The 25,295-nt window shown below is 46.2% G+C and overlaps 1 protein-coding gene across 1 annotated transcript in view; it reads right to left on the reverse strand.

Moving 5' to 3' along the window:
- The window catches only part of LOC146063248 (uncharacterized), a 90,286-nt gene that overhangs the window by 9,526 nt on the left and 55,465 nt on the right, over positions 1 to 25,295 (reverse strand). The window contains exon 4 of the mRNA XM_083175463.1: positions 9,233 to 9,286. Coding sequence (XP_083031589.1) covers positions 9,233 to 9,286 — 54 coding nt within the window. The remainder of the gene's footprint in view (positions 1 to 9,232; positions 9,287 to 25,295) is intronic.

Genomic DNA, 25,295 nt, shown 5'->3' on the forward strand with positions numbered 1-25,295 from the left:
TGAAATCGGGCCTATGGCACATAAGTATATGGGGGCCTTTTGTGTTAGGTATCCACCAGATGAGGGGCCAGATGCACTAAGCTTCAAAAGTGATAAAATGGAGTGATAAACAACCAACCAATCAGCTCCTGTCTGACCTTTCTTTAAACCCAGCCTGTGACATGGCAGGTAGGAGCTGGCTGGCTGTTTATCACTTTCCATTTTATCACTTTTGAACATACTAGCCTACCTTCCCGGAACGGCCGGGAGTCTCCCAAAGTGCCGTAAATTGTGGGTCCGGGGGGGCGGAACTAAATTGATGCAAATGGCGTCATTTTAGCCCCGCCCCCTACTCGCAGACCCGCGGCGTTTGCGTGGATTGGGGGCGGGGCTTTGATATGGCAGCCCTGTCCCCGCCCTGCACATTTTGTTGTCCTCTCCGGGCTTCTCCCGGAGAGGGACACTGAAAAAGTCGGCAAGTATGCTTTTGAAGCTTAGTGGATCTAGCTGTGGTTGATGGGCCATATATTTTTGGCCAAAAACTATGCCAAACACCTTCCTTTTGCTCCAGGTTAGATTACTAGAATAATTCTTATTAGCGGTGCATCTGCATTTTTTTTTTTCTGTGCAAATCACTTCGCCTGAATTTTCTAAAAATATTACACATATACCAGACAGCAAAAGCAGTAACGCTCCTCTAACTGTTATTATAATTTCTACATACAGGCTTTATATCTTTCTCTTGGAGCACTATTCACTCCTGTCCTCATAAGCGGGGGAATCAGCCCCTTGCAGAGTATGTAAGGACTGTACTGTACAGCCAGCAGAGGAATGAGCCAGCATCCTGGGGCTGTCCGACTTCGTGATCCCTGGCTTTCCTGGCGATTGAATAAACTTCACTGAAATCCTCTGCTCTGCAGGGAACGTCTGTACTGTTGTCTCTAAAACAAACCCAGTTAAAAATAAAACCGCAAGATGACATAAGTATTACAATAAAACAAACGCAACATGTCAAAACAAGTTTCTGGCTTCAATCTCAAAGGTTCCGTACCAGTCGTAGGGAGGAAAAGGTGCACCCCCTCTACTGAGCAGGCACGGGAGATAAGAGGCCGGAAGCCCTTGTCAATAGCTGGCACTAGTTCATTGTGTCTCCAGATAAGACACATACAAGAATAGCAGAGTTCCGCTGTGTTCTCTTATTCAACATTACACAAGTAATGCGGTATCTGCCAGCCCCATTGTCATCTGCGCTGTAATAACCTTCTTGCTATAAATAGGGGAGCAAAACAAGAGCTGGGGACGCTTGAGCTTTGGAAAACTCCACGTGTTGCCAAGAAAAATAAAATTTTGGGGCGGTATGTACTAACAGGTAAATGCCCCGTTTTAAGGGTTTACCGCATTTCCTGTATGTACTAAGCTCCAGCCTCCATTGCAGAGGGTAATGCCAGCTTTTGTCTATGGACTTTTTTTCCCCATCGCTGCTGTCAGAGGGATATGATCAGGTCCCTCCCAGCATTCACCGTGTCCTTACGCATCGGAAAGGGCAGCTCTTCTCAAGAGAGCTGACCTTTGCATTAAGAATTGCATATCTTAGTGCATATGTGATTAGGATTTCTAGAATAGTAGAAAAGAGTATTCCCTCCCATCCGGATTAGGGCGGGGTTTGTGGAGATCATGGGTGGAGACTATTTTATCCCAATCGGGCATTTTCAAATGTTGGGCAGTGTGATAAAAAGGTAAATACGGCCGCAGCTTACTCAACTGAATTTCTGTGTTTTCCCTGACTCCAAGGAGAGAACCCGCCCACTTTCCTAATGAGGTGGGTGGAGTTACAGCTACATTAATCAATTACCCATCGGATTTGTCTCCGCTATCCAGTCCAGCCTGCCACTTACACACCTCTGTGCATTCAAATAATCTTCCTGAAGAGGATGTCAACATCTCTAAAGAGTTGTACAAAGGGGGAGAATTTCCCACTCACTGCAGCAGCAATGTCTACAAGAGCTGGTAAGAATAGAAAAGGCTGCAGTACCACTAGCGACCACCAGATGGTAACAGAGTCATTTTATTATAGATTGTAAACTATTCTAGGGCCTGTATGATATAGCATGGTACAGAATGTCGACGTAGACACTAACGTATGACATGTCGACATGGTCGTAATGCCAAAATGGTTATCTTGTGAACAGTGAACATGGTGACCGCGTTTTTCAGTATTTAAACCCTAAATCGACATTTACAGTCAACACTGCAACGAGATAATAAAAGCTGCTTAACTGCAGTAATATAAGTAATAATTATCTAACCCCAAAGAGATGCATGGTACGGTCTAATCAGTCATGGGAAGCTGGATACAAGATTAAGAGACCAACGGTTACTGATAAATGAGAATTAATTGAGGTTTCAGGGGTCCCCCTAATGTCCGGGCGTCTCCGTACGGCCGGACACTGATGGCGGATTGTTGCTTTGTATAGTCACAGCAGCAGATGTTAGGAGGCCACAGAGAAGGAGGTTGGAAGCATCATAGAGACACATTCAATGCAGCCATTACCCAGCAGCTGGCCATGGAAAAATACATATTCATGTTCTCAATTATTTATACCGGCATACAAGGAAACGAAATTAAAAAACGGTCTTTTATGTTCACAAGAGGCATTTCCCTGCGCGGGGAGGCAGCAACATCAGACTGATTAGATCATTTGCATAACAATTTAATAGCACACTGTCGACCAGCGCCTTACATACTACAGGAGACAACCCCCCTATATTATTTGTTTTATCCACATTGTAACAAGATAAAGGAATAAAAAAAAAAAAAAGTGTAAAATAAATCTATTTTAGAATAAGAACTTGGTACCGGTCTCATCATTGTGTGCGTAAATAGCAGGATGGTTCGCATCGTTCAAGGACAGCCCCTAGCCGCACTGGGGGCATAATTCAGAGTGGGACAGCGGTACTGTGTCCCTGCGCAAGGGCCATAATGCACATGTGCATTACAGGCCTTGCCGAACGTTCCCCTCTGTCTACCATGGGTCCAGCCATCGAAACTTGCAGCAGCCCTATGGTAGTTGTCTGCATTTTCTGTGGGACAGAGGTGTCAATCCTGCAAACTATTGCATACCCAGGTGATGTAGCAGAACATCGCAATGTGATGTTAATGCAAAGTTCATTGATATTATCGTGAAAACATCGCTGTTTATTGATAAATGTGGCCCCAAGGAGATAAAAAAAATAAAAACGTTGTGGAGCGGGAATACACTGTGCAGAATCCCAAGTTTATGTTATGTCATTGTTAGTCACAGTAAATGGAGTCACAGTAAATGGAGTGCAAGGGGTAAGGGGTGGGGGGGACGGGATTTGAGGACAGGAAAAGAGATTTGTAGTACTCAGACTTCCAAGTACAAGAAGAAGTTTCAGTATGTTGTCTCGATAATTAACAAAACAGCCAGAAACTTCGCTGAACATGTTCCTGTAATTAATCCGCCGTGGTTTAATATCTAATTGGAGTTTGTGGGACTCAGCAAACACTTTCCTCTGGATCCTACCAGCTGTGAACAATGAGGCCATTATCCGCCTGGGATTGTGTGACTGGAGGGCAGACGGCTGCCCAGGATCATTTCACAAAACCGCCTGGGCCCGTCGCAAAATCTGCCAGTGTCACGAGCGTGTATGAGCTGGGAGCTTTCACAGTATACAGACATTACGTACATCACAGAATGCAGGATCTCCAAGCAATGTTCCAGGTCCTTTCCCCCCTCTCTTGGCACCCCAACTATGGAACAGTTTCCTGAGTGGCAGGACATATTAGGGTGGCCAATCCCGACATCAGGATCGGCGGGATCCAGGGATTTGACCCCAAAATGTCAAAGATTGGAGTCTCCAATCCCGGGATTTTTGGATTAGACTGCGAATGCGCAGTCTAATGCAGGGCAGCATCTGAGCACCCGCTCAGAGGTTGCCAGGCTGTTCCCAACCCCGGCGTGCGGCCTGCAGAGCGTGAGGAGGTCATGCTACGCAGGCCGCACCGCTGTACCTCCGCCACCGGAAATCTGTTGCTGCCTGCTCCCACTGTTCTTTTAGGGATGCCAATCCCGAGATCCCATGAATCCCGGGATTGAGCAATTTTCAAGCTCGATTTCAGGGATTGAAAAAATGCCCTGGGATTGGCATCGCTAAGTGTGATGTAGGCCCGTCATGTATCACCCCCTGATGATCTTGATCCTTTCTTCACTACAGTAAGTCCTGGCCATGTAACATCCCAATCTACCCGACTCTATGGCAAGTGCCGCCCAAGAGATTCAGCAAAGCCTCCTCAGATAAAACATGATTAATTGTGGCACCTCAGACTCCTCCAAAGGGACATTCTGTATAGGGATGGCCATCAATAGTTATCCATCAATGTTCAACCACAGATGATCAAGGGTTTTGCCATCAATGGAGAAAACCCAAAATGGTTCCCCACCATCTATGGCAAAGAGCCCCAAAATGTTTTTTTGTTACTTATCATATCACAACACAGAGCATACTATACCTCTGCTCCCAGGGGCTACCCACAGAGCCATACCCAACTGATTGGCTTGCTGCCTCATGTGTAACAAAGTGGGGATGATCATTGCGAGGCAAAACCATCAATGGTTCCAGATTGATTGTTTCCATCTATGGAAGCTATCCACCAATGGGTTCCATCACTTAGGGCTGTGCCATGCCAGGTGAAAAGGATCTTACAGCACCATACGGACGCTCCTGGTCGCTCTCTGGGCTGCAGGCTTCTATGCCTAGGGAAGTATGTGCTACCCCCCTAAGAACCAAGCAACGGCAGCACTTGCCCACTCTTAGTTCACATTCTTTCTGTAAAGTTCCCATTGAGATCCTGAAAGAGGCTTAGAGCAATAAACTATAGATAGTAAAGTGGTAGGAGGGCCCTGCTCGCAAGCTTACAGTCTGTAACTACCCAGTTTTTTTTATCCCTATATAGAATTGTAAAATGAAAAATAAGGAACCTACTGCACTGTATTAGAAACTTAATAATAAATGTACAGTATATATACTAAGGAGCGTTCTCCATTCGGTGCAGTTTGTTGTGTTTTTAAATGAAAATCATGCATGCTAACGAGATTATTAGTGTCTCATTAAAGGGCTGATTCAGCTTTCCCTCACTTTGCCCTGTGCATTAAGGAGAAATAAAAAAAGATCCTTGAAAAAGTACCCTAGAGGTACAAAACGCATTGGAGCAGTGGAGAAGTCCCCTAACACTAGAAGCGTCCACCTAGAGTGAAGGTAAGCCGGGATGCCGGCAGAACCTCCGTATCCAGCATTACGCTGAATTCCGCCGCAGCAGGAGCTGCGACACAAGCACAGTGCCGTGAGCACAATCTCCGGCATAAGACTCACATTCTTTTATATCCTGGCACTTATTTATTTATATTTACATACCTCCCAACTTTGTAGCTGCAGAAATAGGGACACTCCTGCGACCCCAAAAGGGGGCGCGGCTTATGTAAATGAGGGGCGTGGTCTATGCAAATGAGCCACGTCCCCGTTTTCGGCCGGGAATAGACACTGTGCGCATGCGCACAGTGTCTATTCTGTTAAAGTGTGGGGGGGGGGGGCGCTCCCAACAGCCCCCCCCTGCAGCGGGACACCTCCGGCCGCGGGTGGGACAGGACCAGGTAATCGGGACTGTCCCGCTGAAATCGTGAGTGTTGGGAGGTATGTATTTATCTGGTTTCAAACTTTCCGTTTATTCAGACATTTTTTCTTTATTTTTAATTTATTTTTGGTATAATTTTTTACTTTATACTTTTAACTTCTGACTGACTTAATATCAAGCGCTCCTAGCACCGAAAAATCCGAACTGGGCATTAAGGCGTTAACTCCAGCAATAAGACTATCACCTTGGTCACCAGATTCCCCCACTGCAGAACCTCGTCTGTTATCCTTATAAACATACTGTGTCATTGGCGCCCTAGTCCCCAATGCCAGCGACTAACCGGCATCATCTGGACTTCATCAATGGGTATTTGTAGCCTATATATGCTTGAGCTTGAAACACCGGCTATACGCTCTAGGTCAGTGGTTCCGAACCCTGGTCCTCAAGTACCCCGTACAGTGCATGTTTTGCAGGTCTCCACACAGAATCACAAGTGCTATCATTAGCTCCACCTGTGGCTCTTTTTAAATGTGTCTGAATAATGAGTGCACCTGCCGGGTGACCTGGAAAACGTGCACTGTTGGGGGTACTTGAGGACCAGGGTTCGGAACCACTGCTCTATGTGATGCATTAATCCCTTCAGTGGTGGGGGGGGGGGGTTTTGGGAGCGCTCCCCACTGGGCGAGTTTTTTATGGGGAGCGCTCCCTTTAAAAAAAAAAACACCACTACCCCCCCTGGGTCCGGGCGCCGCTGAACTGTCAATCAGCGGCTTCCCGGACCTGCGCCCCCCCCCCCGCATCCCCCCACCGGCAGCCGGCTTGTCATAAGCCGGCGCCTTCTATTGAAAACCCGGAGGGGAGGGGGGAGGAGGAGGCGACGCCGCAGAGGGGAGGGAGCCGGGCAGCGCGACGCTGCCTGAGATCAGAGTGAACTCTGCCCGACTGCAAACAGTGGCAATCCCGAGAATTTTCCGGGCTTGCCAGACTGGGCACGGAGGCACAGCCCGGAAAATTCTGGGGATTGCCACTGAAGAGGTTAAATGGCTCTGAAAAAGTGCCCACACACTTCAGCGATTTTTTTTTTTTTTTTTACGATTTAGTGCAAATCCCTCGTAATCAGGATCTGATGTGCACTCTCATTAGATCTTTAGCTGCATCTTCTGATCTTTCCTACAGCAAGAAAGTGTTCGGGCTCCCAGGCGATCAGCAGGGGGGGGGGGGGGGGGGGGGGGTCGCTTTGCACGACATTTATTGTCCAGGACTGCTAGGGAGTTCCAGGGATGGCTGGATGGCAAATGTTTTGCATAAACATCCATTCGCAGCCTTGCGCGTGGGACCAAAATCATTTGATCATCGGCAGCCATCAAACGATTTCTGTAACATTCACAAATCTAAGTCACTCTTTGGTGACTCAGATTTGGCGGCGCCCCGCTACATAAACAGGGCGGGCAGCTGACATTCGGCAATGTCAGCTGCCAGCCCACAGAAGGCAAGTAGCCGCCCCCATTTGCATGGTTACGCCCATTCAGAATTTTCATGGGTATGCCCAGGAAACGCTGGGAGTTCCAATGCAAACGCCCCCAGCACGCCTCCTTCATGCCCACCCCCCACCGGTGTGCCACAGAGACTTTGGTAGTCTCCGGAGGTGCACGCACAGAAGGCCTGTGCATGCGCATAAGCTCGTACTTGTGTCGTTCCACAGCGCCAGCATGGCGGGTTCTACGCTCCGCAAACTATCTAAAATAATGCAACTTAACTCCATGCCAACGTGGATAGTTCATACCCCCACTATCCATGTTGCCATTGAGTTGATTTTAGATAGAGTGGCGAGCCCCGCAAGGGGACTCAGACACAAGTACCGTTTTTAGCAAAAAAAGAGATGTACAACAGTTATAATCTTTATATATTGTGAAAGTCCTAAAACGTAGGCTTATCACAACAGTTTCAGAGGCATGACCGTTGTTTAGACACCTGATCCAATCGCACATCATTGCACAAAGTTGGCGAGTCGGGAAGCCGTTAGTGGGCATCACGGGGTGTGGATCAGTTGGTCACCAGCAAGTTGTTAAACAGTCATTAGGTCTACACCATTAGGTCGACATTAGTCTAGGTCGACAGCAGTGGCGTAGCTACATTTTGGGCGCCCCCCCCCCTCCCCGCCAAGCACCCCTACCCCCCCCCCCCCCGCCCATGTAAACCCCCCTCAATCCCCCACAGCCTTACCTATCGCGCTGGTCCCGGCGGCTCCGTTCTTCTGCTGAGGACCACCAGAAAATGGCCGCCCCCATACAGTGATAAACCCAATGTCAACCTTTTGACTGTCGACCTAATGGTGTAGACCTAATGACTGTCAACTTGCTGGTGGCCCATTGACCGTAACCTGCATCACGAGACACAGCAGCGACAGGTATTGTGTACTCCTCTGATCAGGCTCTGTGTCCTTTTGGTTGTATTTTTGTGTTGCTTTAAGCCCCGTTGTTATGAAACCTGAGGAATGTCTAGTAACGGGATAACGGGGTTGAAATGCTCAATTTGTTTCCAGGAATCCAGGCACATGGGCAGCTGCATGTACTTTGCCAATATTTCCACTGAGTGAAGTCACAGTTATAGATAAGAGCTGGTTCACTTCTGTGGGGGATGTTTTGATAGAAAAGCCATGAATTTGGATGAGGCAGGACAAGGTTGCTCTCTAGTAGCTGCCACATTTCTGTGAAAATGGTCTCTCTTAATTCACCGACTGTCATAGCAAGTGGCCTAAACTACAGTACTTCTAACTGGGTGTGGATCGTTTGGTCTACAACAACAAGCATTGGGTCGACACCACTAGGTTGACAGGCAGCAAGGTCGACATGGGTCAAGGTCCACAGGACATTAGGTCGACACAAGCATTAGGTCAACATGGGGTTTTTCACCCGAATGTCGACACAGTAGACATGGACAGAGTTTGAAGTGCACTGCATCACCTCGCTATGCTCGGCACACTATTTTATTCTCCCACCACGCCCTAGTGGATGGTATGGCATGAAATACCGGCTGTCGGCACATGTCGGCTTAAAATACAGTGGAAAAACCCCATGTTGACCTTTTGACTGTCGACCTTGCGCATGTCGACCTAAAGCTTGTGTCGACCTAGACCGACGTCGACCTAGTTGTTGTAGACCTAATGACCGTATCCACTTATAACCAATCACAGCCAAATCACCAGTCTACAAACACAAAAATGAGCAAACATGTAAAAAGGGGCAGTACGGACGGTGTAATGGTTAGCATTACTGCCTCACAGCGCTGAGGTCATGGGTTCTATCCCCACCATGGCCCTAACTGTGCAGAGTTTGTATATTCTCCCCGTGCTTGTGTGGGTTTCCTTCGGGTACTCCGGTTTCCTCCCACAATCCAAAAATATACTGGTAGGTTAATTGGCTTCCAACAAAATGAACCCTAGAATGTCTGTGTGTGCGTGTGTACATGTGGTAGGGAGTATAGAGTGTAAGCTCCACTGGGGCAGGGACTCGTGTAAATGTTCAAATATTCTCTGTAAAGCGCTGCGGAATATGTGTGCGATATATAAGAAACTGGTAATAAATAAATAAAAAGAGAACTTACTCGGATTTTAATTACTCTAGTCTTTGATCCACAATTCTTCTTAAGCAGCATTTTCTGAAATAAAGACAGACAAGTTAGCTGTATACATGATGCAACACATGGGAACAAAGCAAGGAGGGTAGATTTATAAAAAGCTTCTATAAAATTTGTGGTGATGCCTATCCAACCAATCAGATTTTAGGTATCATTTTTCTATTGTAGCCTAGAAAATGAAACAATCTGATTGGTTGTGGGGACAACTTCTCCGCGGCTTGATACAGATAATAATAATAATAATAATAATAATAATATAAATCTTATACGTAGCAAGCAGTGAACAGAATTGACTAAATATTAAGTCATACATATTAATATTTCATTCTAAAAACACAAACAAAACCAATGTTCCTTAATAACCTTCTACCTCAACCTCTGTGATGAGGCCGACAGCACTACATTTAATCATTATAACAAGAAGTTCCGTGGCACAGTGGCGGGACAGACGGAAGGGGTGTGGCCTCTTTAGAAGACGTGGCCTAGTGGACCGGGATTGTTAGAATACATTTATATATTATATACAATAATATATTGTTACAGTGTCTTAATCACAAAAGCCAGCCAATCAGCTGCCATGTCACAGACAATGTTTGAAAAATGTCAGACAGGAGCTGATTGGCTGGTGGGTTATCACTCTCCATTTAATCACTTTTGAAGCTTAGTGCATCTGGCCTTTTAGGTTTTAAACAACTTCACTACTTTATAGGACTCCCATTTCACATAAAGAATCACGAATGCTGAGTAAGCAGTGAGGGAGCATAAACCACTGATGGGTTCCCCAGGTTACACTTGGAAGGTCAGGTGATATGTTAATCAGGATGGGCACAAGGCCTATCAGAGCAGTGGGGAGGGTTAGACAGGGTAAGAAAAGTCACATGCTACATGTGAAGCTTCCTCTGTCCGGAAAAGCCCCACCCACCCTTCCCTATTCTTCTTCGGCGGCGGTAAAGAACGGTCATCCTTGTAAGATCTTGATGTGTGTGTGTAGATAGTGGGGTGTCGCTCTCCCCTGACATCTATGGTCATGGACCATGCTTCTGCCCGGGGGATGGTCACCACTAGCACGAGTGGGTGACCGGGGAGAGTGATCACCAGCGATGGTGTGTATGGTAGACATCTTTAACCCCACTTTCCTATAGTGACCGTTCTTTGGTGCCGCCACCATTTTATAGTTTAGTTAATTGTCAAAATAAATTTGACATTCATTTTGAAACGCCAGCACTTGTGTCTGTCTTTTTTATTAGATAAGTTTAGTTGTTAAGGTTTTAAGTTAAGGTTATGGTGAATTGTAAAGTGTGGACCTGGGGGATACCCGATGGGGAGTTTAGTGCCTGCCTCACCTGCTACTAACCTCACCGCGTGTCACTGGCTCACAGGCTAGGTGTGTATCGCCATTGCAAACATCTGTGCTACAATAGGGATTCTCCGAGGCAGAACACTTCGCTTCCACGGCACGGAGAGCATGCAAAGAGCCTTCCTGTTTATACAGACGTGCATCGTAAGGAGCGCACATTGTGTTCCGAGAGACCCTGGCCTGAACTATGCAGCACTGACAGATCCAGAATGAGAAAGACAAGGAAGGAACAGGAAGAATCAGATGGAGGAAACACAGGGTGCAGATGGCAATCTGGATGATGAGATACGTTTCCCAACTCTGCTCTGGGCCTGTACCATAGCCAGCGGCATATACCCAAGTATGAAAAGGAGGCCGTGTATCAATATGTGTCCGATAACCACTATACACTTGCAGAAGAGAAAAATCCATTCATTGGGACGAATCTATATAATAGGCTAATGCTGCTCCCTACCTCTATGGGGAATTAAAGTGCATTGGGGGTTATTCTAGTTCACTCTTTCTGACAAATTCCTTCTAAGATGGACAAAACCATGTGCACTGCAGGGGGGCAGATGTAAAATGTGCAGAGAGAATTAGATTTGGGTGAGTTATTGTGTTTCTGTGCAGGGAAAATACGGACTGCTTTATTTTTACACTGCAATATAGATCTCACTTTGAAGCAGGCTTGCCGACTTTTAAGCAGGAGTTTGGGGGCGGGGCTTAAATGTGACATCATTAAGCCCCACCCCCATGAAGGAAAGTTACTAACGCTCTCTATCTCCGTGAAGGGGACGGGGCTAAATGACGAGATTATGGCACTTTAGCCCCGCCCCGCCCCCTCCCCGGAGATCTGCAGCGATAAGGTAATTTGGCAGGGGGGGGGGGGGGGGGGGCGCGGGGGTCCCCCGGAATCCGGGAGGGTTGGCCACCTTTCCGGGGGGGCGGGAGGGTGACCCGATTTTCGGGACCCTCCTGGCCATTCCGGGAGGGTAGGCAACCCTGCTTTGAAGTAAAACCCCACTCAACTCTAACTCTCTCGGCACAAGTAACATCTGCCCCACCTGCTGTGCACATGGTTTTGTCCATCTAAGAAGAAATTTGTCAGAAAGAGTGAACCAAAATAACCCCCATTGTGCCTAAGAAACCACTAGATGGCGCCCATTGGAGGAATACGCCGATACTGACATTACACTTGTGTTGTTCTGCTATATTGATGGCCAAAGACAGGAGGATGCCCTCTTCTGTCCCCACCCAAGTGCCACGGTATAGCGATCACCGCCAGAGAATACAGGCCATGACATTGGATCCCCACTTCCTGGCTGGCATCTTGCCCACAGTCCACACTAGTGTGAACACTACATCAGCCTCAGACTTCAAGATTTTATATCTGGGGTAAAAAAAAAAAAAAAACAGTTTGGGGCATTATCTAAGATGTACTAAGCTTAAAAAGTGATAAAACGAAGAGATAAACAGCCAGCCAATCAGCTCCTACCTGCTATGTCACAGGCTGTGTTTAAAAAAATGAGAGGCAGGAGCTGATTGGCTGGCTGTTTATCACTCTCCATTTTATCACTTTTGAAGCTTGATACATCTGGCCCTAAAGTGAGAACGTGCTGAGATACAAGAAGCGGAAGATCACAGAAAAGAGGAATCAGGATTTACACAAGTGACTTCTAGTACCCTGCGGGTTATAGGAGATATTTATATACCATGCGCTTCCCCTATTGTCTAATCTTTAGGAAATGTGACGGTCTCCATGTCCTCAGCAGAATAGGGCTGGAGTGTAAAACATACCGCATTAGACATGTTAGACAGACAAACCACTTCCGGGGTAGTAGGTACAGCGAGTATGGTGCAAATGGATTTACAAAGGTTCACAGCACCTTCAGAATGGCCGACTAGCTCCTGAAAAATCAGGTCGCACTCCCAGCCTCCAGGAAGACTGGGAAAGTCTCCCGTATTTAGCCTCCACCCAATGAAGAGCCACCCAATTGCAGAATGTAATGGGCGGCCCCAGTGGATGATACGATTCACTCTGATTCGCTTCATCATAGCCACGCCTCCTACTTTAATAGGCCAGTAATCTCTGTATTGTATAGTGGTGATGACCTTGTGCAGCCACGCCCCCCAGCCCAGTCTCCTGAGCTGCATCACGTCCACCTTCCCTATACTAAGCTCCGCCCCCTGAGCCCACCTAACTGACAGAGGGCCAGATTCTCTAAGCTTCAAAAGTGATAAAATGGAGAGTGATAAAAAACCAGGCCAATCAGCTCCTGTCTGACATTTTTCAAACACAGTCTGTGACATGGCAGGTAGAAGCTGATTGGCTGGCTGTTTATCACTCTCCATTTTATCACTTTTGAAGCTTAGAGAATCTAGCCCATGGTCACTTAACCGAAGCATGGTGAGCGCAGTGAGCCACGCAAGGGGACGTGGATCACTGAAACGATGTCCATGTTGACAGACACCCAAAAATCGGTGTCGACCAATAGTAGATGACCTATTGAATGTCAACCCTATGACCCATACCCTTACTACAGGATATGTATACATGTAAGAAAAACAGCCCCATATGCAACACCAACAATAATGTAAGCAAAACTGGCGTAATATAAAATGTGCTTATCCCCAAATAAAGCCTCCGTACAGCGCTCAGTTTTGCTCGGACATTATATGAGTAATTTATCCACATTTAATAGGATGCTACTGTAGATGGGACGAGTCATAGAGCAGAGCGGAGGATGGGGCAGTATGTGTGCACCAAGCCTTATGGAACTGGAGTTTGGACAGACCGGTGCTCAGGAAATAAGAGTAAGCAGCCTTGCACTCACACACACCCTGCACGCTAGAGCTGCAGGTGTGAGCGCTGCTGGTTCAACCCCAACCACATCCTGGCAGCAGACAGAGCCACGCACATAACACAGCTGTAGTGGGGCAACAGTTGCCCAGGTCGGATGTGTTTTTGCCTGGCATCCTTTGGGTCTTGCCAGGAGTTAAGCTTTCATCACGAGCCAAGAGTGGTCAGAGTTAAATATAAAATACTTGTCTGAAACTAGGAGCATGCCGGCCGGCCCAACACACACACACACACACACACACACACACACACACACACACACACACACACACACACAGAGTCTTCTGTCCCTGCGTGTGCTGCAAAGTCTGGAGGGAGAACCATTATTTTAACCTGCAAAAATTACACACAAGGCCATAATTAACGTCTCCCTACTCCAAGACATATACAGGGCTAGCGATCACAGTAACCCAGTATATGCGGCAGTAGTGTCAGCCATACACATACCTCCCAACATTTGAGGTCATGTGGGTGGGACAGGGCGCGCGCCATAGGCACGCAGCTTTTTTTGGGGGGGCGTGGCCTGATGAAGAGGGAGTGTGGTCTATACGAACAGCGCTGATGTGAGGCCACGCCCCTGTTTTTCGCCGCTGTGGGGGCATGCCCAGCAGCTCTGTAAGTCCCTCTGCCTGCAAGAATAGACGCTGTGCGCATGCGCACAGCATATATTCACGGATGACAGGGGGGGACTCTGCATCACAGGGGGGTGATGCAGCGGTACGCTCTGGGGGGGGGGTGTTGGAGGGAGATACGGGCTCATGGGGTGGGAGTAGACTCTCTTCCAGGTGCTTTCCTCTGCGCCGGCAGGACACTTCCTGTTCCTACTGCTGATGCTGCTGCTCCTCCTGGCTTCTGCAGCTCGTTACCACCCTCCAATGGCCGGTGCCCTAGGCAAGTGCCTAAAGCTGCCTAGTGGTGGCACCGGCCCTGGGAACATCTCTTCTCCACCTAAATAATACATAAGTGCCTCAGAGGGTTATGCGTGTAGGACTTAAAGATGATAGGCTTGCCTGAAGAGGAGAGTTTTCAGGGAACGCTAAAGTTTGGAGGCTAGTAGAGAGTCTTATTGTGCGTGGAAGGGCATTACATAGGGTGGATGTATCCATAAATGTGTGCATATACTCTGCATAACACATGCTTAGTAGGAGTTTTTAGAAGATAACGCATGTGCAGTTACAAAGAATTGCTCAAATATGTGAACACTGGCATTGCATGCAACTCTGGGTCAGACCTTGCATCCAATTCTGTACTGTGTGGTAACAATCAGTACACATGCATAGTGTGCCTCAGACATATACATAGAATTAGAACACTGGTGTGTGCCTTCCCCACAACGGGATGCGGTCATTCGTCAGACTGCATTTAGGTCTACAGTCATTAGGTCGACCCCACTAGGTCGACTGGCAGGAAGGTCGACCTGACTTAAGGTCGACATGGGCCAAGGTCGACATGACTTTAGGTCGAATTTGCATAAAGGTCGACATGAGGAAGGTCGACTGGTCATAAGGTCGACATGGGTTTTTCACTGTTTTTTGAGCCGACATGTGCCGACAGGCGTTATTTCATGCCCTACCATCCACTAGGGCGTGGTGGGAGAATAAAATAGTGTGCCGAGCGCAGCGAGGCACCGTGCCCGAAGCGAAGCGAGCGATGCGAGGGTCCGATTCTCATTGCCAACTGTGTCCATGTCGACTGTGTCGACATTCGGATCAAAAAACAGTGAAAAACCCATGTCGACCTTATGACCAGTCGACCTTCCTCATGTCGACCTTTATGCAAATTCGACCTTAAGTCATGTCGACCTTGGCCCATGTCGACCTTAAGTCAGGTCGACCTTCCTGCCAGTCGACCTAGTGGGGTCGACCTAATGACTGTAGACCTAAATGCAGTCTGACGAATGATCCCATTCCCCCACAACACCCACCACTGAATCAGGCCCATGATATGCTTACTATTTCCTAGGGTTTTGATAAAGCTACTTTCTTATAAGTTCAGTCCACAAAATGGAAGGCCTGTCATTATAAAGTGTTTAATGTTAATTTACTCTACTTTTTGCAGTTCATCAAGTACACAACCTGAGGAGTTTTTAAAACACTGAAGGTCTGTATAATCTATGGATCAAAACACAAGTCATTCGTACATTTTTTATAAAAGAAGATACAACGTTCCAGTTGTTGAAGCAAGCTGTAACAAATATAAGTGACAATGAAATCACCACTGTATTATGCTATGCAACAATATGTAACAAGACCCATGCTATACACAAACAGGGTTCGTGATTACAAATGTATGCAATAGTATATTAAAGTATAAATGACAATAAAAACTTTTATTTAGTTATTTATCAAGAGACACATTTGGGGGGTGCTTATAAAAATATCACATTGAAATTTTTTCTAAGAATGAATGAAAACAAATATTGATTTAGGGGTATATGATTTCTATATACATTGGTAAACGCAGGATTTTTAGAGCGGAGTTTCCAAATGCAATCAAAAATCTCCCACTCTGCAGCGCATTGGAGTATGTACGGGAGTCTGGGGGAGTGGTTACAGCCTTGAAAATTTGTCTTTTTAAACACTGGACACTTTATTGAATACAGTATTAATATTTAACTGTTCAGATGGTCTATACCTGGGGTAGCCAACATCAGTCCTCAAGAGCTACCAACAGTTAATGTTTTCCAGATCTCCTCACGGAATCACAAGTGAAGTAATTAGCTCCACCTGTGGATCTTTGAAAATGTTTCAGCTAGTAATGAGTGCACCTGTGCAGCAGCTAGGTTGTCTGGAAAATGTGAACTGTTGGTAGCTCTCGAGGACCGTAGTTGGCTACCACTGGTCTATAGTATAGGCTGTTTCAAACATTTAAATAAGATAAGTGGTCTCAAAAAGGTTGCCACAGGGGAGTTAAATGCCCATTGCCAAGGGGGATTACATGCTAATTGCCAAGGTAGAGTAAAATGCTCGTTGCCAAGGGGAAATGAAATGCTCGTTGCCAGGGGTGAGTGAAATGTTCGGTCCCAAGGGCAATTACTTGCTCATTGCCAAGGGGGAGTGAATTGCTGACGTTTCGTCACAGCTGGGGAGAGAGTGGTGCATTACCAGGCTCTATTCAGAGTATAAGCAGGTCTTCGGCTATATTGAAAGCTACCACTGGCTCACGAGCCAATCAGGAGCAGCAGTTGTGGCTAATGATTGGCTGCTGGACTGTGAGTTTCGATTGGCTTGTGAGGCAGTGTCAATTTTCAAAATAACCACAGCACGAACCTGTCCTACTTTGAGTCTGACAGCCGGGCGGTGCACTGCTCCAGACCCTGCCAGGCTGTCACCGATTTCTTGGAGCAATAACCGACCAGTCCTCCACTCCAGTGGCCTACAATAAGATAGGCAGGATGTCTAATGGGTGGTCCGGTGCACCCCCGGACTACCCCTTAGATTCACCTATGCCTGGACTATTTAGGGGGGATGAATGCTTTGGCAATGGTACCCTGGATTTGGTATGACCCCCTGTGCTAGTGGAGGGACCCTATTCTTTTCCCCTCCCCTGTATTTTTAAAACTAGGGCCAGTTCCAAGAGCCCAGAGCTGGTTATGCTTTGTAGGTGGATCCCATACATTTAATTTATTTTTTATTTATATCTATTAACAAAATGATTAATTGTGGTGATATATCAAGAGTAGAATGGGGGTGGTGAGCAGTAGCAGTACAAAGCCTATTATTAAAATCTCCATGTGACTAGGAAAATGATAATGGATTGAGGTGCTGTATGGGTACTTTTAAGATGTGAAGATACAATCTCGTGATTAGGGATGGGGATCATTGCCATCGATGGCAATAGTGCAACTGGCCATCGATAGTGTTAAACTATGTAATGGATGACCATCAATGAGTTTAACGATCGACGGTCATCCCTTTTTTTTTTTTTTTTACTGAAAACACCAGGGCGGGGCTTCATGGGTCTTCGAGGTAAGAGCTATGCTCTGTGTCCCGATGCTTTAAAAAAAAAATAAAAATACAACAAAACACCGGATTTGCTGTGCCATGGATGGAGGTAAACCATCTGGTTCCCTCCCTTCGATGTCAAAAGTATTAGACATCGGCCATAAACCATTGATGATTTCAAATCATTGATGGTAATTGGCCATCCCTAATCATGATGGAAAAAATCTGACAAACAGTGAAACAAAGTGTAATGTGGCGGCATGTCATATAGTTTTGAGAAAAAATTTATCTGGGGGAAAAAAAAATCTGAGAAACAATGAATTGTTATTGCAGCGCTTATGTATGAGCACTTTAAGGGGCCTATTCATGACAAAGGTAATTCCTGATGGCAGTGGTCTCTCAGCAGGAGAATGCCCTGCCGCACTGACATACCTCCCAACTTTTCATGTGAGGAAATAGGGACACTCGCGCGCGAGCGTACGAAAAGGGGGCGTGGCGTATGCAAATGAGGGCGCGGCTTATGCTAATTAGCCGCGACCTCATTTTCATACGAGAATAGACGCTGTGCGCATGCGCACAGCGTCTATTCTACTACATTGGGGGGTCTCCCAACTGCCACCCCCCCGCAGCGGGACAATGCCTGCCGCGGGTGGGACGTCGGGACAGGACCCGAAAATCGGGACTGTCCCGACGGAATCGTGACAGTTGGGAGGTATGCATACATAGCGCAGTTTGTGTGAGTGCTTGCTACATCAGACATATACATGGCCAGCGGAAACAGTAACCAGATATATGCGGCAGTAGTGCCAGCCAAACATAGCGCAGTGTGTGTAATAGATCAGACACATGCAGTGCTCACAGTAACCTGGTATATGTGGCAGTAGTGCCAGCCATACATAGTGCAGTATGTGTGATACAGTACATCAGACATATATAGCGGTCACAGTAACACGGTATATGCAGCAGTAGTGCCAGCCATACATAGTGCAGTGTGTACTACATCAGACATATACAGTGATCACAGTAACCCGATATATGCAGCAGTAGTGCCACCCATACATAGCGCAGTGTGTAATACATCAGACACATACAGTGATCACAGTAACCCGGTATATGCAGCAGTAGTGCCAGCCATACATAGTGCAGTGTGTACTACATCAGACATACAGTGATCACAGTAACCCGGTACATACAGCAGTAGTGCCACCCATACATAGCGCAGTGTGTAATACATCAGACATATACAGTGATCACAGTAACCCAGTATATACAGCAGCAGTGCCACCCATACATAGCGCAGTGTGTGTGCTCGTGTGTGTAATACATCAGACATATACAGTGATCACAAAAACCCGGTATATGTGGCAGTAGTGTCAGCCATACGTAGCGCAGTGTGTGTGTGTGTAATACATCAGACATATACATGGCCAGCGGTCACAGTAACCAGATATATGTGTGGCAGTAGTGCCAGCCATACATAGTGCAGTGTGTAATAGATCAGACACATACAGTGATCACAGTAACCTGGTATATGCAGCAGTAGTGCCAGCCATACATAGCGCAGTGTGTGTGTGTAATACATCAGACACATACAGTGATCATAGTAATCTGGTATATGCGGCAGTAGTGCCAGCCATACATAGTGCAGTGTGTGTGTAATACATCAGACATATACAGTGATCACAGTAACCCGGTATATGCGGAAGTAGTGCCAGCCATAGTGCAGTGTGTGTAATACATCAGACATATACAGTACAGCGATCACAGTAACCCGGTATATGCGGCAGTAGTGCCAGCCATACATAGTGCAGTGTGTGTAATACATCAGACACATACAGTGATCACAGTAACCCGGTATATGCGGAAGTAGTGCCAGCCATAGTGCAGTGTGTGTAATACATCAGACATATACAGTACAGCGATCACAGTAACCCGGTATATGCGGCAGTAGTACCAGCCATACATAGTACAGTGTGTAATACATCAGAAATATACAGTGATCATAGTAACCTGGTATATGCGGCAGTAGTGCCAGGCATACATAGCGCAGTGTGTGTGAGTATAATACATCAGACATATACAGGGTCAGCGATCACAGTAACCCGGTATATGCGGCAGTAGTGCCAGCCATACATAGTGCAGTGTGTAATACATCAGACATATACAGTGATCACAGTAATCCGGTATATGCAGCAGTAGTGCCAGCCATACATAGTGCAGTGTGTAATACATCAGACATATACAGTGATCACAGTAATCCGGTATATGCAGCAGTAGTGCCAGCCATACATAGCGCAGTGTGTGTGTGTGTGTGTGTGTGTGTTACATCAGACCCATACAGTGATCACAGTAACCCAGTATATGCAGCAGTAGTGCCAGCCATACATAGTGCAGTGTGTAATACATCAGACATATACAGTGATCACAGTAATCCGGTATATGCAGCAGTAGTGCCAGCCATACATAGTGCAGTGTGTAATACATCAGACATATAAAGTGATCACAGTAATCCAGTATATGCAGCAGTAGTGCCACCCATACACAGTGCAGTGTGTAATATATCAGACACATACAGTGATCACAGTAATCTGGTATATGCAGCAGTATTGCCAGCCATACACAGTGCAATACATCAGACATACTGTGTTCACAGTAACCCGGTATATGCAGCAGTAGTGTCAGCCATACGTAGCGCAGTGTGTGTGTGTGTGTGTGTGTGATACATCAGACATATACATGGCCAGCAGTCATAGTAACCAGATATATGCGGCAGTAGTGCCAGCCAAACATAGCGCAGTGTGTGTGTAATACATCAGACACATACAGTGATCACAGTAACCCGGTATATGCGGCAGTAGTGCCAGCCATACATAGTACAGTGTGTACACAACATCAGACACATACAGTGATCATAGTAATCTGGTATATGCAGCAGTAGTGCCAGCCATACATAGTGCAGTGTGTGTGTGTGTGTGTGTGTGTGTGTGTGTGTGTGTGTAATAAATCAAACATATACAGTGATCACATTAACCAGGTATATGCGGCAGTAGTGCCAGCCTTATATAGTGCAGTGTGTGTAATACATCAGACATATACAGTGATCACAGTAACCCAGTATATGTGGCAGTAGTGTCAGCCATAAACAGTGCACTGTGTAATACATCAGACATATACATGGATCACAGTAACCCGGTACATACGGCAGTAGTGCCAGCCATACATAGTGCAGTGTGTAATACATCAGACATATACAGTGATTATAGTAATCCGGTATATGCGGCAGTAGTGCCAGCCATACATAGCGCAGTGTGTGTGTGTGTGTGAGAGAGTATAATACATCAGATATATACAGGGCCAGCGATCACAGTAACCCGGTATATGCAGCAGTAGTGCCAGCCATACATAGTGCAGTGTGCAATACATCAGACATACAGTATACAGGGATCACAGTAACCAGGTATATGCGGCAGTAGTGCCTGCCATACATAGTGCAGTGTGTAATACATCAGACATACAGTGATCACAGTAATCTGGTATATGCAGCAGTAGTGCCAGCCATACACAGTGCAATACATCAGACATACAGTATACAGTGATCACAGTAACCCGGTATATGCGGCAGTAGTGTCAGCCATACATAGTGCAGTGTGTAATACATCAGACCCATACAGTGATCACAGTAACCCGGTATATACGGCAGTAGTGCCAGCTATACATAGTGCAGTGTGTAATACATCAGACATACAGTATACAGCGATCACAGTAACCCGGTATATGCAGCAGTAGTGCCAGCCATACACAGTGCAATACATCAGACATACAGTGATCACAGTAACCCGGTATATGCGGCAGTAGTGTCAGCCATACGTAGCGCAGTGTGTGTGTGTGTGTGTGTGATACATCAGACATATACATGGCCAGCAGTCACAGTAACCAGATATATGCGGCAGTAGTGCCTGCCATACATAGTGCAGTGTGTGTAATACATCAGACATATACATGGCCAGCAGTCACAGTAACCAGATATATGCGGCAGTAGTGCCAGCCATACATAGTACAGTGTGTATAATACATCAGACATATACAGTGATCACAGTAATCCGATATATGCAGCAGTAGTGCCAGCCATACACAGTGCAATGTGCAATACATCAGACATATACAGTGATCACAGTAACCCGGTATATGCGGCAGTAGTGCCAGCCATACATAGTGCAGTGTGTGTAATACATCAGACATATACAATGATCACAGTAACCCAGTATATACGGCAGTAGTGCCAGCTATACATAGTGCAGTGTGTAATACATCAGCCATATACAGTGATCACAGTAACCCGGTATATGCAGCAGTAGTGCCAGCTATACATAGTGCAGTGTGTATAATACATCAGACATATACAGGGATCACAGTAGCCCGGTATATGCGGCAGTAGTGCCAGCCATACATAGTGCAGTGTGTGTAATACATCAGACATATACAGTGATCACAGTAACCCGGTATATGCAGCAGTAGTGCCAGCTATACATAGTGCAGTGTGTATAATACATCAGACATATACAGGGATCACAGTAGCCCGGTATATGCGGCAGTAGTGCCAGCCATACATAGTGCAGTGTGTGTAATACATCAGACATATACAGTGATCACAGTAACCCGGTATATGCGGCAGTAGTGCCAGCCATACATAGTGCAGTGTGTGTAATACTACAGATAGAAATGCAATAACAAAAATAAGCCAGAGGGGACAATACAGGGAACGAGTCCATCAACCTATCTGCTCAGGCCTATCACATGTCCTCAAAACTCACGGGTACAGAGAAAATATACACAAGTATTAATATCCCGCAGGGTGATTACACGGCCAAGTGCTATTGGCTCCTTATGAAAGGCCTCACATTGTTTGTGGAACATATAGTGTGGTCTGATGATCTGGGACGTCGACCATTCCAATAAACTAAGTGCAACAAAGAGATCCCTGGCCAAGGCTCCATCAGCTGGTGCGTCAGGTAAGCACACATTATACAAACATGTACGAGCGTGCCAGGCTTACACAGGAAACTTTCCGCCAGAGAACAGAAACATGGAGATGCCCATTTGTTCATTTGCATTAATTAGTTAGGATTAAATTGCTGAGAATGTGCATTTGCCCTGAATTATTCACCGGGATCACCATTTTTCTTAATCTGACCTGGCTGCCTGGCACGATGGTATAAAAAGGGGAAAAAAATTAAAATAGATTGTTATTGTATTTTTAGTGTTTTTCTTTGCTTTTAAATTCGGTTTGTGTGGTTGGGTCCAGTTATATGAGCAGAAGCAATTGCACAGACATATGGGGTTTAAAGGACTGATCTCAGACACCTCCCCCCTCCCATCCTCTTCAGGACAAAGCCACGCCCCTTTTTGGAGAGTATAAATTATAACTGATAAATGACAAATCGGGGCACTATCGGGATGCATTCACCGTTCCGTACAGCTAGGTATTGCCTATATAAAAAAGGACCTATAAAACATCTACAACACTTCAAAAATTCAGACCAAAAATGATTACTTACATTACAGTCTGACCGGAAATGTTGCGGTGATGGTTTTGTTTAAGTTACTCAACGTCCGGAAAAAGGGACCCTAGCTTACCCGCAGTTGGAGGCTAACCAGGGCTCTAATTCCGATCCCGTCAGACTGGAGAACCCTTTGCCACTGTTCACTACTTCATGCATAAGCCATTAAGACATTGATAGTATGCAGCAGTTTGTGGGCACCGAGGGGGAAGAGGATGGCCTCAGTTTCCAAAATGGTGAGATGTTGCGGCCATTTGGGGGGGGGGGGGGGGGTGGCTGTGTGTGGATTGGTGCTGCTTCCAAGTAAGCAACAGTGATGCCACCTCTAACCACATCTGAATGAGGCCCAAGACCCATAAAATTTGGTTCTATTCATACTCTTGGTGAAATCCTGACCATAACTCTACTGAATGGTAGAATGTTTGGCAGTAAATGCCTATGGATGCCCTGTGCGATATTCCATGTGACATCAAAGGGAATGTAAGCATGACATCACCATTCCCTCACGCAGGTCATAGGATAGCACGTGTGGTGTTTTATAAATTAAAAGTAACTGGACGGAGAGGCTGTGATGTTGAAGATTGGTAACAAGACTTAGAGAACACCGTTGTAGAAGATGAGAAGCCAGAAGTTCAGACATGCTCAGGAGAAAGCCACTGTAATCTCTCTGATCTAAGAGCTCTTCCAAACATTCTTCCTTTTTTCCTGTGGGTGGAGATCTCTACAGGACAAAGAGTTCTGGATGTAGAGGCAATGGTTTAATAGCAGCGTTTAAAGAGGCATTCCTGTGTTTTATGACATGACTTCTAGACCAAATCCCGAGTAAAACCCATTCGCTGGTGGTCTGAAAACAAGTCCAATCACATTCATAGAATAAGGACATGATGATATTACACGGAGTGCTCCAATATGGCATTACAGATACGAACGGGTTTGTTAATAAAAAGGGCAAGAAGCCTTATTTGCCAGGACAGGCGTTTCACCTTCAGTGGAACACCACCCTATACATCAAGGGAACCGCTGGTGGCAATATTCACTAGGTCTTGCGGGTGATGGCTTTTGGGCAAAACACAGGGAAGTCTGTTTATCAGGGTTTGCAATGCTTCAAGTGCCACCGTAAACTTCTCCTATCGAGTTACTCACTGGACCTCCATTGGTCCGGACTTGGTTTTACCGGGAGCTTCTTAAACTTGGCCTTTCCACTGCCCAATCAGAGTTACTTATCCTTCTGCATCATCTTACCTCCCTAGCGCATGTCTGAACCAAAATGCATGCGCACTCAACATCGCCCAGATGCCCTTCAATAAAATTTTTTTTTTTAAAACAATTTGTCTGGAAGAAAAAAAATCACATTTTAACTGGAGAATACTCACTTTGGGGCAGTGGAGAGGTGTTATCTGAAACACACACACACACACACACACACCCCTGAACACAATACGGATGACTTGGTTTTGGCCACACGTTTTGGTTACAGTTTGTTTTTTTCCTTTTCATTCTACGTGCAACATGTGCAAGAGGAAACCAGGACGTGGTCTAATCAGAATTGCAAACACTGTCCAGAATGCACGTGTAGCTTACTGGAAAGTGCGAGATAAGTCCACATTTAAAACTGCGCTCATTCCTGAGTTACGCCCCATTTGCAAAAATGGGGCTCAGAATCTGGGTACGATAACTGCATCTGCTCATATATAAAATATCAACTAACCTAAATTTTACGGCTCTGTTGTGTCTGCTCCAACGGCAAACTTAATGGCATGCAGCCCAATGGAGTGCAAGGCATGCATCTCCCGGTCACCCCTCGGCATCAGCAGGTAACAATAGAACATGGCAGGAATCCAGCACCCAACTTGTAACACTGCTGAAATTTCAGACCGGGCTAATGGACTCTGAAAATAAGAACAAGTGTTGTTCATGCAGCCGCAGTTGTGATTAAATATTGAGGAATGTACTGCTGGAGACCTGACTGATAAATCAGACCGGTGATACTCTACACCAGGGGTGGCCAAACCGGTCCTCGAGATCTACCAACGGTCCACGTTTTCCAGGTTACCTAGCTGGTGCACAGCTGCAGTCATTACTAACTGTCACATTTTCAAACCTGCTGCATTCATTCTTACTATAGATCCTCAGGTGGCCTGGAAAACATGCAACGTTGGTAGATCTTGAGGACAGGTTTGGAGGCCACCCCTGCTCTACACGTAGCAGAGGGGAACAACCTGAGGCTCACAAGCTGCTGTGGAATGACTTGTGGGACCACGTCTGAGACCACAGCCAGATACAAGAGACTTTACTGCGTCAATATAGCAGACCTATTGTAAGCCAAGGTATA

The sequence above is a fragment of the Crinia signifera genome, chromosome 3 (genome assembly GCF_055691185.1).
Source record: "Crinia signifera chromosome 3, ASM5569118v1, whole genome shotgun sequence".
NCBI classification, from domain to species: Eukaryota; Metazoa; Chordata; class Amphibia; order Anura; family Myobatrachidae; genus Crinia; species Crinia signifera.